A 13,542-nucleotide genomic window follows, 5' to 3' on the forward strand; every position below is an offset into this window, starting at 1 on the left:
GATATTTTTAAACTGCGAAGTTTTTGAACCGCTTTATTTTCGACGACGATGTTTTGTACCACGATGTTTTAGAACTGCGATGTTATCTCCCACGATGTTTTCGCCTTGCGTTGTTTTCTCCGCGATGTTTTTGCCGCGATGTTTTCGGCTGTAACCGTTTCGTCTTTACTCGAGTTATAAGTTAAAGCCAAACCGGCAATTCTAGTCAGGCCAAATATTTCCGCGAATAGAAGGAATTATGAACCAATGCTGATATTGAAAGAACTTATTCTTATGAAGCATTTTAGTCAATTGAATTTGGAGTAAAAATCAATTACTGTAGAGAAATCCTATTTAACTCGAGTAATCGTCCCCGACACTTTGATGTTTATGCATTTGAGTACTATATTATTTGTAGAAATTAAACATTGGAAATTGTCATTATGAAATCGAATTCAAAGTAAAGTTGAAATAAACATAGAAGATTATAAAAAAAGATAAATAATGCAAAATTTGTAAAAACAAATCAAAGACAATATAAAAATAATATAAAAAATAATATAGAAAATAATATAAATAAGATCAGTGAATGTACATGAAGATATAAAGGCCAGAAAAGGTATTAAGTAACTGTCTATTAGCTCTTGGACAGTGAAAATGCTTTTTTCCTTTCTTAAATTCTTAATCATTGCGACACGACAATTAGCCAGAAATTAATTAATTTCCATTCACTAGTATTTCCAAAAAAATCTTAACAGATGGTGTCTCTCAGATAAGAACTCCACAAAATACATCCCTCAAGAATTCCAAGTCCCACCCACTACCATAAATTGCTTCAAGTTTTACCGACTGATATTATTCAAAGCCCCTACTGCCGTTAAGAATTTTCGGACACCCTACACTTCTGAGTCAGACACGAAGAGAACACTTTGCCAACTCCCCCACTAGAAAGAATGTAAGTTACTTAATACCTTTTCTGGCCTTTATATCTTCCTGTACATTCACTGTTCTTATTATATATTATTTTCTGTATTATTTTTTATATTATTTTTATATTGTCTTTGATTTGTTTTTACAAATTTTGCATTATTTATCTTTTTTTATAATCTTCTATGTTTATTTCAACTTTACTTTGAATTCGATTTCATAATGACAATTTCCAATGTTTAATTTCTACAAATAATACGGTACTCAAATGCATAAACATGAAAGTGTCGGGGACGATTACTCGAGTTAAATAGGATTTCTCTACAGTAATTGATTTTTACTCCAAATTGAATTGACTAAAATGCTTCATAAGAATAAGTTCTTTGAATATCAGCATTGGTTCATAATTCCTTCTATTCGCGGAAATATTTGGCCTGACTAGAATTGCCGGTTTGGCTTTAACTTATAACTCGAGTAAAGACGAAACACTTTCGTATTTACGTATTTTTATCAATTATTGTTCATTGAACGGGAGTTGGTTTGTTCCCCTTGAAAAGTCAACTAATTTCCGATCAATGACAATGATTACATGTTTTAATTTTTCCTTTTACAATTGAAATTTTATTCTTCATGATGATTTAACTCCAGTCCCCGTTAAAACATTATTAACATTTTGCTTTCAAATTACTTTAAAACATCTTTCAAAATATAACTTACCAGTATGGATGCACGCTTTTAAAATAATTCTACTTTAATTAAACTTAGGAGATAATATAATCAATTAATCAATACTGTTTAGGAAATAAATTATTATATATATATATATATATATGCGGGAGAAAGGAAAAATAAGCAATGCCCTCTTCGAGACTCGAGCCTGGATCTTTCGAATACGAGCCATGAAGGCACCATGAAGTTACACCATGAAGGCATTCTAGAAGGAGGGAGAAAATACCTTATTTACTCCCCCTTTTAAAGGCCACTGGGTATTAGGGGACCCAGTCGTCAAATCTTGGTGGAGAAGAATCATCATCCACCACCTTTTTTTTAGTTCAGGCATCATGCAGGAGATATGAAAATTTAGCAATGTGCTTGCCTGGACTCTTAACTTGAACCTCTCGAATACGCGCCGAGTGTGCTAACCATTACACCGCGAAGGCATGCTGGAAGGAGGGAGAAAATACTATCCTGTTATGTATTATTTCAGCCTGTACTGTCAATTCTACTTTCCGCTTCCTCACCCGGATGTAAATAAGTTAGTAAGTAAACATGTTTAGAATGCAAATGAGTGAAGAGTATTTATGGCGAAGCTTTTGCGATTGAAAGGAATTGCGAGAATTGGCTATGTCAACTTTTGCTGTCAGGGTTTAGCCGTTGCATTAAGTGCACCAGTAAGTTAATTTTCTGAAAAGGCCTGTTAGGCTAATCTTGAAATCCTCTATTTATTACCTTGAAAATTTAGGTTTATTGGTTGTGCTGATGCTTTAGCAACTCAATATTTTGTCGATTGAGTTGTTAAAATATCAACACAACAATTTAAGTATTGTTGTATGGTTGTGCTGAAACTTTAGCAACTCATTCGTCAATACTGAGTAGCTAAAGTATCAGCACATCTGTACAACAATATTTAAATGTAAGCAGTAAGCATAAATATGCAGAATGAAGTAAGCTTTGTAAACAATTTTATAGCTAACTTAATTTTGATAGCAAACACTCATGTAAACAGATCATGTTTGCAAACACGCCCTAAAAGAACATCATCTACATCATGCCTTTATCTACTGCAATATGCAATGTCCTGAAAGATGATGCCTGTACCATTACAATAAATAATGCCATAAAACATATACATGTACAACTATGTATCGCTATATATATCATGTAATGTAATGCATTTTAATTTAACGCCCGACGGTGCAGAACTTGCGGTGTTGGCTGGAGTCACAATTTCATTGTGACTCGAAGACGCCGGAATGTTGTTGTTTTTCTAGTTTGTGTTTAGAGCTAATGTGTACTTACTTCAGGTAAATATTAGGTGGCTCGTTTACTTCTACGTAACATAACATCACAAGCAGTAGTCTATATGTTAAGCACAAGGTGTACTCTTGGATAAAAGGTTTCAACCTTTAACCTTATTCTATTGTTACTGAACATCAAGTTGATTAGTGAGTTTGGTTTGGTTTAGTGTATGTGAGCACAGCAAAGCCTCGAGGGCTATCTGCCTGAGTAGAGGGATGCCTTCGTGGAAGTCTTTCTAAGAGATACTGGCTCATGTACAAATTACACATGGGGAAAACTACGAAAAGGCCCATGCAGTCAGCCCGTCTGCGGGATTGGAAACTCTGACTGAACTTCCAGTGTTCCACGACTTTACCGCTTGGCGGACTCTTTTGACTAGTGAGAAGTCACCAGCAATCTTACAGAAGGTCATTGACAGTTTGCATGCTCCTGTGAAGGATTATAACTTGTTTGTTAGCTCCATTCTTGAAGCTAACATTCAAACATAAAATTCTATGTTTTACTGGGGTTAGTTTCATAAAAAAAATTTCTATTGATTTCAAAAGAGAAAAAAAAATTGAGCATTTTTTGAGATAAGAATAGTTGAGATAAGCAGTATGCATAACAACTTACAAATGTTACATTCTAAACGTGAAAAAAAATTTTTTGATTGGTAGAACGTATCTCATCTAAGACTTAATCATTTATTTTGGATTCGCAAAACTTTCTAGACATTGTTCCTTTGAAAATAAATCTGAGAAAAAGTTCAAATATCAGAAAAAATAAATAATTAGTTAGACAAATAAAAATTAATAAATAATGGAGTAAAAGCTGTACATTAAGCAAGCGTCAGTCATCCAATTCTCAAGCTTTTCATGTAGGCACAAGGCTCAACAGCGGCTAAGCGGTAAAAAACATGGAGGTAGGAAGTAAGATGGAGTCGCCCTAAACAAGTTTCTCCGTACCCTGCTCTGAAGCACCGGCGATCCCTACGTGGTGACCAAAAAATTGGGTCATTTACCATTGAGTTCTATGGGATTTGACGCGTTCTGGTGTAAATATTTTGTAATTACGTCGCAAATATACATATAAATGTATATATTTTCTTTTTCTACAACACTTCAGAGTCCTAAGTATGTGAAAACAACATATTTTTAAACAGCATTTCATTCTGAACTGAATTAAATGCTATACTTTTCACAGGACGGTTTAATTTGAATGAAATATTTTCACAAGTTTTCGTTAATTACATTAGGAAAAAAAATTAAGGTAATTCGATTTTATTCGGTTAAGGTACAAAAATTAAGATCAAAGTTTATTGTATTATTAATATTAAAATTATGCATTATTTCTTTTCTATATATAGAGCTTCTTCCTAAAATTCTTTCTTAAATATGACATGGTTTTTTGGCTTCTTTTAAATCGAAAAATGTAAGTCAATTTATAATTAATGCTCTATTCGGTTCATTTTAAATTAGAGAATTATTAGGAATTAGCGAAAAGGGAATAATTCTTTTAATTATACTTATCAGAATTTTTTTTTTTTTTTTTTTTTTTTTTTTAACCCTTCATTTCAACAATACATATTCCAAAACTCTTTATTACGTTCTTAAGTGCACATCTCATAGCATTTGCTTTACAATACCTTTTAGCAGATTGCTTTCCAATACGAACAATTCTTGCTTAAATAGTTTTATAACGTATTTGTCAACAGGATTTCAATTTATGTTTACAATTCAATATTAAAGTTATTATATATTTAGATAACATTTATAATCATTATAAATTAGATACATTTAATCATTAGATTTCTTCACAGTACTTTCACAGTTGTTTATAAGTGAATAAATTCTTCATTTCAAATACATTTATAAATAATTTAATGAATATTTAAGTATTTTGTCAAAGGCAGATATATGCTTTTTGCAAGCACGTGCATAAATACCCATACATATTTCCTATTTATCATTTCCGGCATGTGCAAATCTTTAATTTCTGTGCATTCACTATATTTTTCGTGTAAAGTAATTTACACTAATTTAGCATACACCCGAAAGTTTTACATAAAAAATATATATGAATATAATTTGAATGAAAATTATAAGTATTATTTTTAATACCCACTCAAAGGTCAGTTTTTCTTCAAAATTCCTCCACGATGGCATCTATCTCTTTAGGCAGATAGCCCTTGCATGCGTTACTCTATTTAATAAAAACTTAATCTGACCTATGTGCCTAATTACAAATATTTTAACATACATAATTTTATATTTACATTTAGCCATCAAGTTTCAAACTTTTCAAATCTTCTAGAAAATAAATTTTGGCAGATCTCTTTTAGCAATTTTCTTAAAATCTATATTTTTGTAGTGCAACAGCTTAGAATTTTATAAAACAAATTCATAATCAAAATCGCTGTTGTTAGTTATCGAAAAATAACCAAGATGCGATTTTTGCGTAAATGTCAGTAAACTATACAAATTGCTATTATCCATCACACTATGAATGTTTCTTTCATGCGAAAGTGTCCCTTTTTCGATTTCTATGGAACTGTCGTGTGTCGAAATACTATCAGAATCTTGTCAAGCGAGCTTCTGAATGTAAACAAAGAACACCCCGTCTGGTGACCGAAGCTTCAAAGCAGTGCTTCACTTCTACCGCGGAATGGCCCCTCCTCCCTTTCCTACCTCCATGCTAAAAAACGCTGAACACTGGTAGCTCGGTCCGGGGTTTAAATTCCGATGGAAAGGCTGACAGCATGGGCACTTTCGTGGTTTTCCCCTTGCGTAACATGTATACGAGCAAGTTTCCTTTAAAATGTCCTCCACGAAGGCATGCCTTCCCTTGGCTTAGTGTCATTTCGTCCGTTCTCTTTTCATGCCGAGTTTGAAATAGTGTCGTTCGTCTGCTGCCATTCGCACTTATTCTGTCTTTCCCATTTCATTCGATGTTCGAAAAGTCACATTATGATTAAGAAAAGATATTATTCAAACGAACTGACCCTTACTACTTTGACCTAAGTTAGCCTTTGTGTTCTAATATTTATTAAACATTTTCTTTAGATAAATTTTTTCTGAGCAGAATAATGAATTTCAGACATGTTCAAGAGGTGTGTGTTTGAATGTAATTCCATTTTTGTCATATAGTGTCTTTTTTTTCAATTTCACATACTTCTAAATAAAAATAGAACGCCTGTTCCTCTGCTTTGACAGAAAATCAAAATGTAGCAAGTGTATAACGAAGATGTACATGTTTTATTAAAAATATAGCGAGCCCTCTATAACGCAACCGTTCATGGTTTTAAAGGATTTTGGTTGTAGATATGGTGATCTTAGAAATGTGATATTCACTGGCAATGTTTGTTTATGTTCACAAAAAATACAGGTTTCTTTCAAAAGGTGACCTCTTAGAAATGTCGTCAATAGATATAATTCACTGTAATTATTTTCTAATGGATAATGGAATTAATTTAATCTAATGTCTAGAAAACAGCTATTTACCGTAGGGAGATTTAAAAGCACTATAACTGTAATTAAGAGCACTGTAATTGTTCCTTCACAATCAGCTGTAATATAAGATTAGCTGGTTTCTGTGTATTTTTCATGTTATGTAACTGATATCCATAAATCTTGAACAAATATACAGCAAATGCAAGAGAAATTATTAAAAAATTACAATTTGAAACATTAATACTATTTTTCTATTACTATATATAATACTATTAATGAATGATGAATTTATATAATATGTATACTTAGAATCTAAAAGCGATGAACTTTGATGACTCTATAAATATATATTTATGTAGTTACAAAATTTTATTAGATGTTATTATATGCATAGTTCTTTATAATCTTCCCAATCTCTAATGAAATGTTACATATTTATTACTACAGTTTGAGATGATTTTACTTAAATTTGTAGATATGCTGACTTCTGAGAGTTGTTCCATCCCCACCCAAAATAAATAAATAAATAAAATAAAAATTAAAAACACTATTCCGAATTGCTGTAGTTTAAAGATTAAGAGGTTACATTTGGAATTCATTTTTTTGACAGGGTGTCAGCTGACAATTTTAATTTATTCTGAAGTCCAAAAGAAACTATTTCTAGAAAATCACCAAATTATAATTGTTACATTCAAAAAAGCTTTCAGTGAGAAATATGTTTAAACTTTGATAATAAGCTCAGTCTAAAGTAAAGAATAAAGTATCTCTTAGCCAAGTTTTCATTGTGCTTAACTGTTTTAATATTCCTAAACTAAAAAGGAACTAAAATGAACTAAAGGAAAAACTAAAAAGAAATTTAAAAAAAAAAAAAAAAAAAATCTGAAATGTTTCAGATTTTAAATTACGTCCAAAGGGGCGTTTTTTAACATTTTGTGTGTTACCTTTCTTTATCAAATATCATGTTCCTCGCACTTAAACCATAAGATCCAGTGCAACAGCAATATCGCAAAATACTCGTAGTTTTAAAACGAGCATATCTTTAGAATTGCCGATACAGAGACTCACGCGCTGGAGATAAAAATGTTTTTTCTGCACAACGTTGCCATTGCTCGCTTTGAAATCCTTGAGTTTGTTAATCAAAAATTCGTCAAAGTTTTAAAAAATAGGAAATCGATCATAAAACAAATTTCAAATTTCAAATTTGGTCTTCCACATGCTCATATTCGTTGGAGGATTACGTTATTCAAAATTCGATGACTCTATGTACCATTGTTTTATCACAATACGAGAAATATACATACATTTATGCAGATTTTTCATTATTTAATTTCTTCAAATATAATGCAGGACTCTAACATTTTGTGGCAACAGTTTGAAAAGTGAACCGACGTTTATGAGTCCGACGCAAAATGCCAAAACGAAACTAATAGTCCTTCAGGATTCAAATCCCTTTGGACTAAAAATAAAATTCAAGTGTTTTTAATTAAAAAGTTAATGGTTTTAATAATGAAACATAATTATATTTAATCTCAGTCATATTACCTTAAAAATGGCATGTGAGAAACTCCGCAATGATATTTTTCATTTTCACATACTCATACCAAAGTTAAATAAGTAAATAAATAATAAAATGCAATTTCAGATTTATCATCCAAACGTTATAGCTAATCACTTAATCAGAGAGTATAAAGTTTGCTTTCAATGTAATAAATTAAACAAATAAAGAAGTGATAAAATACAAACTAGACATATATTTGAAACATTGAAATTCAGATTTGAGTACTCCATTTATTATAATTAAAATTATAAATACACGATTTAGTAATAAAAAAATAAGCCCCTTTTATCGGCGTGTGCTTATATCTGTGTGGACTTTTATCAATGTGCGCTTTCATCGCTGTGGGTATTTGTCGCATGGTCAATTATCATAGTGGGCCTTTTTTTTGTGGGCTTTTGTCTGTTAACCAGTCCATGCATATCATTAAAGCTTCTTTTGATAAACATTAAACATAACAGTAAATGGCAAAAAATAAAAATTATCTAATATAAAGTATAACTGTGTGTGTCAGTAAGATAGAATAAGAAACAGACTGTTGTTTAATGCAATGAATAAGTAAGAATAACAAATAGTTTATAAAATACACATCATAATACGTGTACATCCAATGCACATTAACTTTTTGGAAAATTTTGGAATGTGTATATTGAAATCACTTGTGAAATGCAGAGTTGCCAACTCTCCCGATTTAGGCGGGAGACTCCCGATTTCCGACCGCTCTCCCGCCAATCCGATTTACAATATATTTCTCGCGACTTTTTCTCACGAATCTTTTAATTTTTCTGGTGGCTTCATAGTTCGTGCTGGTCTTTTCTGTACAGAATTTCCATGACTATCATTTCCAGGTTCTTCATTTATTTGTGGATACTCGGTTGGCTTTTTCAATGAATTGTTATCATCGTGTTCATCATCACTGTTGGATGGCAAAATTTTCTCAGCTTCTTCATCTGTTGTATTATCTTCTCTATAGTATCTGTCAGTTATTTCTGAATTATTTACATTTCCATTAGTTTGTTCCTTATAAAAAATAATAAGTTCTTCTAATATTTGATTTTTATCGAATTTTAAATAATTTTCTTTTAGTAAAGGTGATCTATGTTTCTGTTCATCAAATTTTACATCCCTCACTTCTTGAATTTTATTTAGTTCAGGGCTATAAATTTTGTATGCTTTTCTCTTCATGCTATAGCCTATCATAATTCCTTTTTTAGCTTTTAGATCCATCTTTCTATGTTTCTCTCGTCTTATATGAACATATGCTTCACATCCAAATCTTGTAAGATAAGTAATGTTTAGGCTTGCGTTCTTTATATAGTTCATATGGTGTAAACCTTTTATCATTTTTGTGACTCCTGTTATTCACATGTACAGCTACCTTAACGCTTTCAGACCAAAATTTTATCGGTAATTCTGCATCAATTAACATAGTTCTAGCAGATTCAATTATAGTACGATTAAAACCTTCAGCTTTTTCGTTACTTTCCAGAGTATAAGGCGTTGTAAGTTCATGTTTAATTCCCATTTTTTCAAAAAAAAAAAAAAAAAAAAACTTATATTTTTAGCTAAAAACTCACTACCATTATCACTACGAATTCTTTTTAGTTTGTTTCCTGTATGTCTTTCTACTTGAATGATAAGTTTGATTAGAGCTTCTCAAGTTTCACTCTTCTTCTCAATTGTTATCACAAATATGAAATTACTGTAATCATCTACCACTGTTAAAAAATAACAGCTTCCATCTATTGATTTCTTAATTGGTCCAACTAAATCTATGTGCCATAATTCTAAAATATCTTCAGATTGCTTAAATTTCACACTTTTATAAGATGTTTGTGTTATTTTACCTAATGTATAAGGTTGACAATTGTTTTCAGAAATTTTTACATTTTCTAACCCAATGACCGATGAGTGTTTTTTCATTTCTATCAGCCTTTGATAATTTATATGACCTAGTCTCTGATGCCATAGTACATCATTAACATAACTAATTTTAGCTTCTTCAACAATATTTCCTTCAACTTCAAATTTATTTCCATTTCTGTTAGCTATATATAGAATGTTTCCCTGTTTATGATCACTTCTGCTTTATTCTTGATAAAAATTACTTTTAAATCATGATCTACAATTTTTGATACTGACAGCAGATTTTCCCTTAAATTCGGTACTTGCAGAACATTTTCTATCAGTTCTTATTTCTATCAGTTTGCATTTTAATGTTACCAATACAACTCTATTTGATCATGGCCCCTTTTTCAGCCGTCATTATTTGTCGTTCTTCATCTTTAAAATGAGTAAATATTTCTTTATTAGTTGCCATGTGAGATGTGGCTCCTGAATCAATAATCCATTTAATTTTTCTATTCTGTTGTTCATTTATTTTATTCTTTCCATCATTTCTATCTTGATTAAGATATGTGCTTTCTATTTTCTTAGGTACTTCAAATAAGCATGTAGCTGATTCATATTCTCTTTCCTTGACATTCTATAAGTTTTATTTGTTACATTTCTCTGCTGTCGGTGTTCTTGTTTAGTTTTCATTTTACATTCAGTTGATTTGTGGCCGAATTTTCCACAGCAAAAGCATTTTATAATATTATTATTATTTCGACATTCTTTTATTAATTGTCCTAATTTTCCACAATTAAAGCATCTTCTTTCATATTTCGATTTTATCCAGTTTTCTTTTGCCTTAGAACTTACTTCTATTTCTTTTCCTCTTTGTTTATTTTTTCCTTCTGTTTCTTTTAAAGCTTGTCTAATTGAAGCTAGATCTTTCTCTTTATTGCTTTTAATAATTTTAACATCAAATTCCTTTCTAAGTCCTTCTAGTATGAAGTAAATTAATTCTTTATCTCTTATTTCATCTCCAACTTGAATACTTTTACTTTAGAATTACAGCTCTATTCATATAATCATCTACTGATTCATTTTGAGTCATTTTCAGTTGAACTAATTCTATTCTACATTTGATTTGAATATCTTCTGTTCTTGCTGTGGGCCCACCAGCAGCCGAGCAGTAAAGTTGCTGAACACTGGTAGTTCGGTCCGAGGTTCGAATCCCGCGAACGAGCTGGCTACATGGGCGTTTTCGTGGTTTTCCCCATGTGTAACATGTATACGAGCCAGTTTCCCTTAGAAAGTTCTCCACGAAGGCATCCCTCCTCTTAGGCAGATAGCCCTAGTGTGCTTTGCCATAATTAAATACACCAAATGAATGAAATGTCTGTTCTTGCCGCCATTTCATTTTTGATTTTCTCCCATAACTTCTTTGCGTTCTTTTCATTCGCATGTTTTAACGCTTGTGGAGCTGTCATAGTTTGATTCATTATATTTCTTGCTATCGCGTTATTATCATCCCATATTTCCCAAGTTTTTATTTCATTTTCGAAATTAACATCATCCTTTTTATATGGTTTTGGTGGTTCATCAGCTTCTATCATACTTCTCCATATTTTTAAACTTTTTAATTCACTTTCAATTCTGTTGGCCCAAATAAAATAATTATCATCACTTAATTTTTCTGTATGACTCAAATTTATCATATTATATGCCATATTTTCTGATTTATATTCACTAATTATAATACAAGTCTAATTTTTCTCTTAGAGAAATTGGCGATTTTGTTAAGCCTAAACAACATTAATGTTCTGAAAGTTATAATGAAACTCTCCGTCTTCCAGATACATTTTTAACTTATTCATTTTACAATTTACTATCAATGTTGCCAAAATATTAAAACTTAAAATTATGCTTTATAAACAAATACTATCATTTTTTCCCCTAAATCTTTGTAAACATCCTCATATTGATTTAAACTCTTACTAAGCTGCTATTGGAATCGAAGAGCTCGTTCAACATTTGCGTCATATTGCAAAAAATGATACCTAATTTTCTTCCCAATTCAAGTCCTACGCTGATGACTCTAGCTGTGAATGCAGCTGGTACGAATTGATCTTCGTCATGTTTATTTGTTTCGGGAATCATGTTAACTCATCCTCATTTAGTTCTTCGTCAACCATTTTTTTCTTCAATATGTGCTTGAGCTAAATCCTCAAAAACCTTCTCCTCCTATAGTTTGGGCCAATTTAGTGATCTGAGAATATTCATACTCTAATGGAAATCTATCATTCTCATCTTTAGCAGCATCCAGCCATATTGCTTTCTAGCATGCGTTGAGCATTGATTGTTTAATCTCAGTATATGGCAGTCCAACATGCTTAACACAATGTAAGATTGTAAATTTCTTCCAAGCCATCCATAAGTGTAAGAGATTCATCATTCTCCATTTTTTCTCAAATATACCCAAAGATTTGTTTGATATACAATGTCATAAAAGTCGGAATTATTACTTGATTCAATGGCTGTAATAAGGAAGTTGTATTTTTTGGGTAAAAAGACAATTTCTATTTTTTGTGTTGTAAATCTTGAAGATGAATAGTCGCATTTTCAATTAAAAGAAGAGTCTTAAAAGGCAATCCCTTTTTACTTAAATAATTTTTGACATCTGGGACAAATATGTTTAGAAACCATTCATTGAACGTTATGGAAGTGACCTATGCTTCGAGATTGTAACATGAATCTTTGGCATTCGGTAGCATTACTAGATGAAGAGTCTGTGCTAGCAGCTAGATGAATATGCGTTTAGACTAACATGGGAACAATGGTTATACCTAAAAAGGGAGAAAATATATATTATAAATAATTCTGCATGAATTAAATGTTTTAAATTAGCTATATTGTGAATTTTTATTTAACTGAATTATATTCAAAAGTTAAAAAAATTAATCTATTGCTTTGTTATTAATATTATTAATCTGTTTCTTAATGTCTTAGTTTATTCATCAGTAGGAGACCAAATAACTTTAAAACATAATTATCTTGTATTTTTTCGAATGGCCATAGGCTAGTAAATGTGTTAAAGTAAAATAACATAAAAATTGCATTTCAAGACTATTGGCCCATTTGGGCTAATAAATTCATCTCTAATTTCTATGATGCTAACTATTTTCTTGATCCATTGAGTATTTCTGTAAGAAAAGAGTATGTATTAATGTTATTATAATTCATATTGTAGTTTTTACAATTGCTGAACAGTATTCTTTACAAATTCTTCTGTTTAAACGAATTATAATATAATACTGTGTAATTTAGGCCAGGCAGGATGTTAGACTCCCTGTCGTTTCAAAACCTGGTGGCGTAGGAGGTGATGTGAGGATCCAGAGGAGACACCACCGATGTCCCCTCGAGTTGGGACTGAGACACAAAATGTGCCTCCAAGGAGCGACCTGGGTAAAATTAATACTTTATTTTAACTTTTTCTTTTTGTACTTTTCATGAACAGCTTTCTTTTATAAGCTAAACGTTTGGAATAGTAATTTTTCCATCTTTTCTCAATAACAAACTCTTTTTAGAAAAGGCCTGGTTAATTTCAAATTGCGTTAATAGGGAATCTTTCATAAACTAGCAACAAGCATTCCAGAATTCCTTTGTTATTAAATTAATTTTGTCCCTTGTGCTGAGAAAGGACTATGATTTGACACAAGATGCTTCCTAACTGCATAAATAAGACATTTTTCTTAAATCCTTTATGAAAGTCTTTTTCTATTGAGTTGAATTGAATTTATGAATTTT

General features: G+C 31.2%; 2 protein-coding genes across 8 annotated transcripts in view; one reads left to right on the forward strand and one right to left on the reverse strand.

The window, feature by feature from the left end:
• LOC146995279 (uncharacterized) overlaps window positions 1–7,428 on the reverse strand; it is a 58,590-nt gene extending 51,162 nt beyond the window's left edge. For all 4 annotated transcript variants that reach the window (XR_015042919.1, XR_015042918.1, XM_085823159.1 and 1 more), the window contains exon 1: window positions 7,295–7,428. The gene's annotated coding sequence lies outside the window, so the exon portion shown is untranslated. The remainder of the gene's footprint in view (window positions 1–7,294) is intronic.
• Window positions 1–13,542, forward strand: part of LOC146995278 (uncharacterized) — a 474,485-nt gene that overhangs the window by 144,571 nt on the left and 316,372 nt on the right. Inside the window, exon 4 of one of the 4 annotated variants that reach the window (XR_015042920.1) lies at window positions 13,063–13,200. The exons of 2 other annotated variants lie outside the window; for them this stretch is intronic. Coding sequence is in view for 1 of the 2 variants with exons in the window: in XM_085823163.1 (XP_085679289.1) it covers window positions 13,146–13,200 (55 nt within the window). In the remaining variant the exon portion in view is untranslated. Of the gene's footprint in view, window positions 1–13,062; window positions 13,201–13,542 lie in introns of those variants that run through there. One more of the 4 variants, XM_085823163.1, reaches the window with a different exon arrangement.

This window comes from Stegodyphus dumicola, chromosome 9 (genome assembly GCF_044657685.1).
Source record: "Stegodyphus dumicola isolate Sdum_Otavi_A_Nest chromosome 9, ASM4465768v1".
NCBI lineage: Eukaryota > Metazoa > Arthropoda > Arachnida > Araneae > Eresidae > Stegodyphus > Stegodyphus dumicola.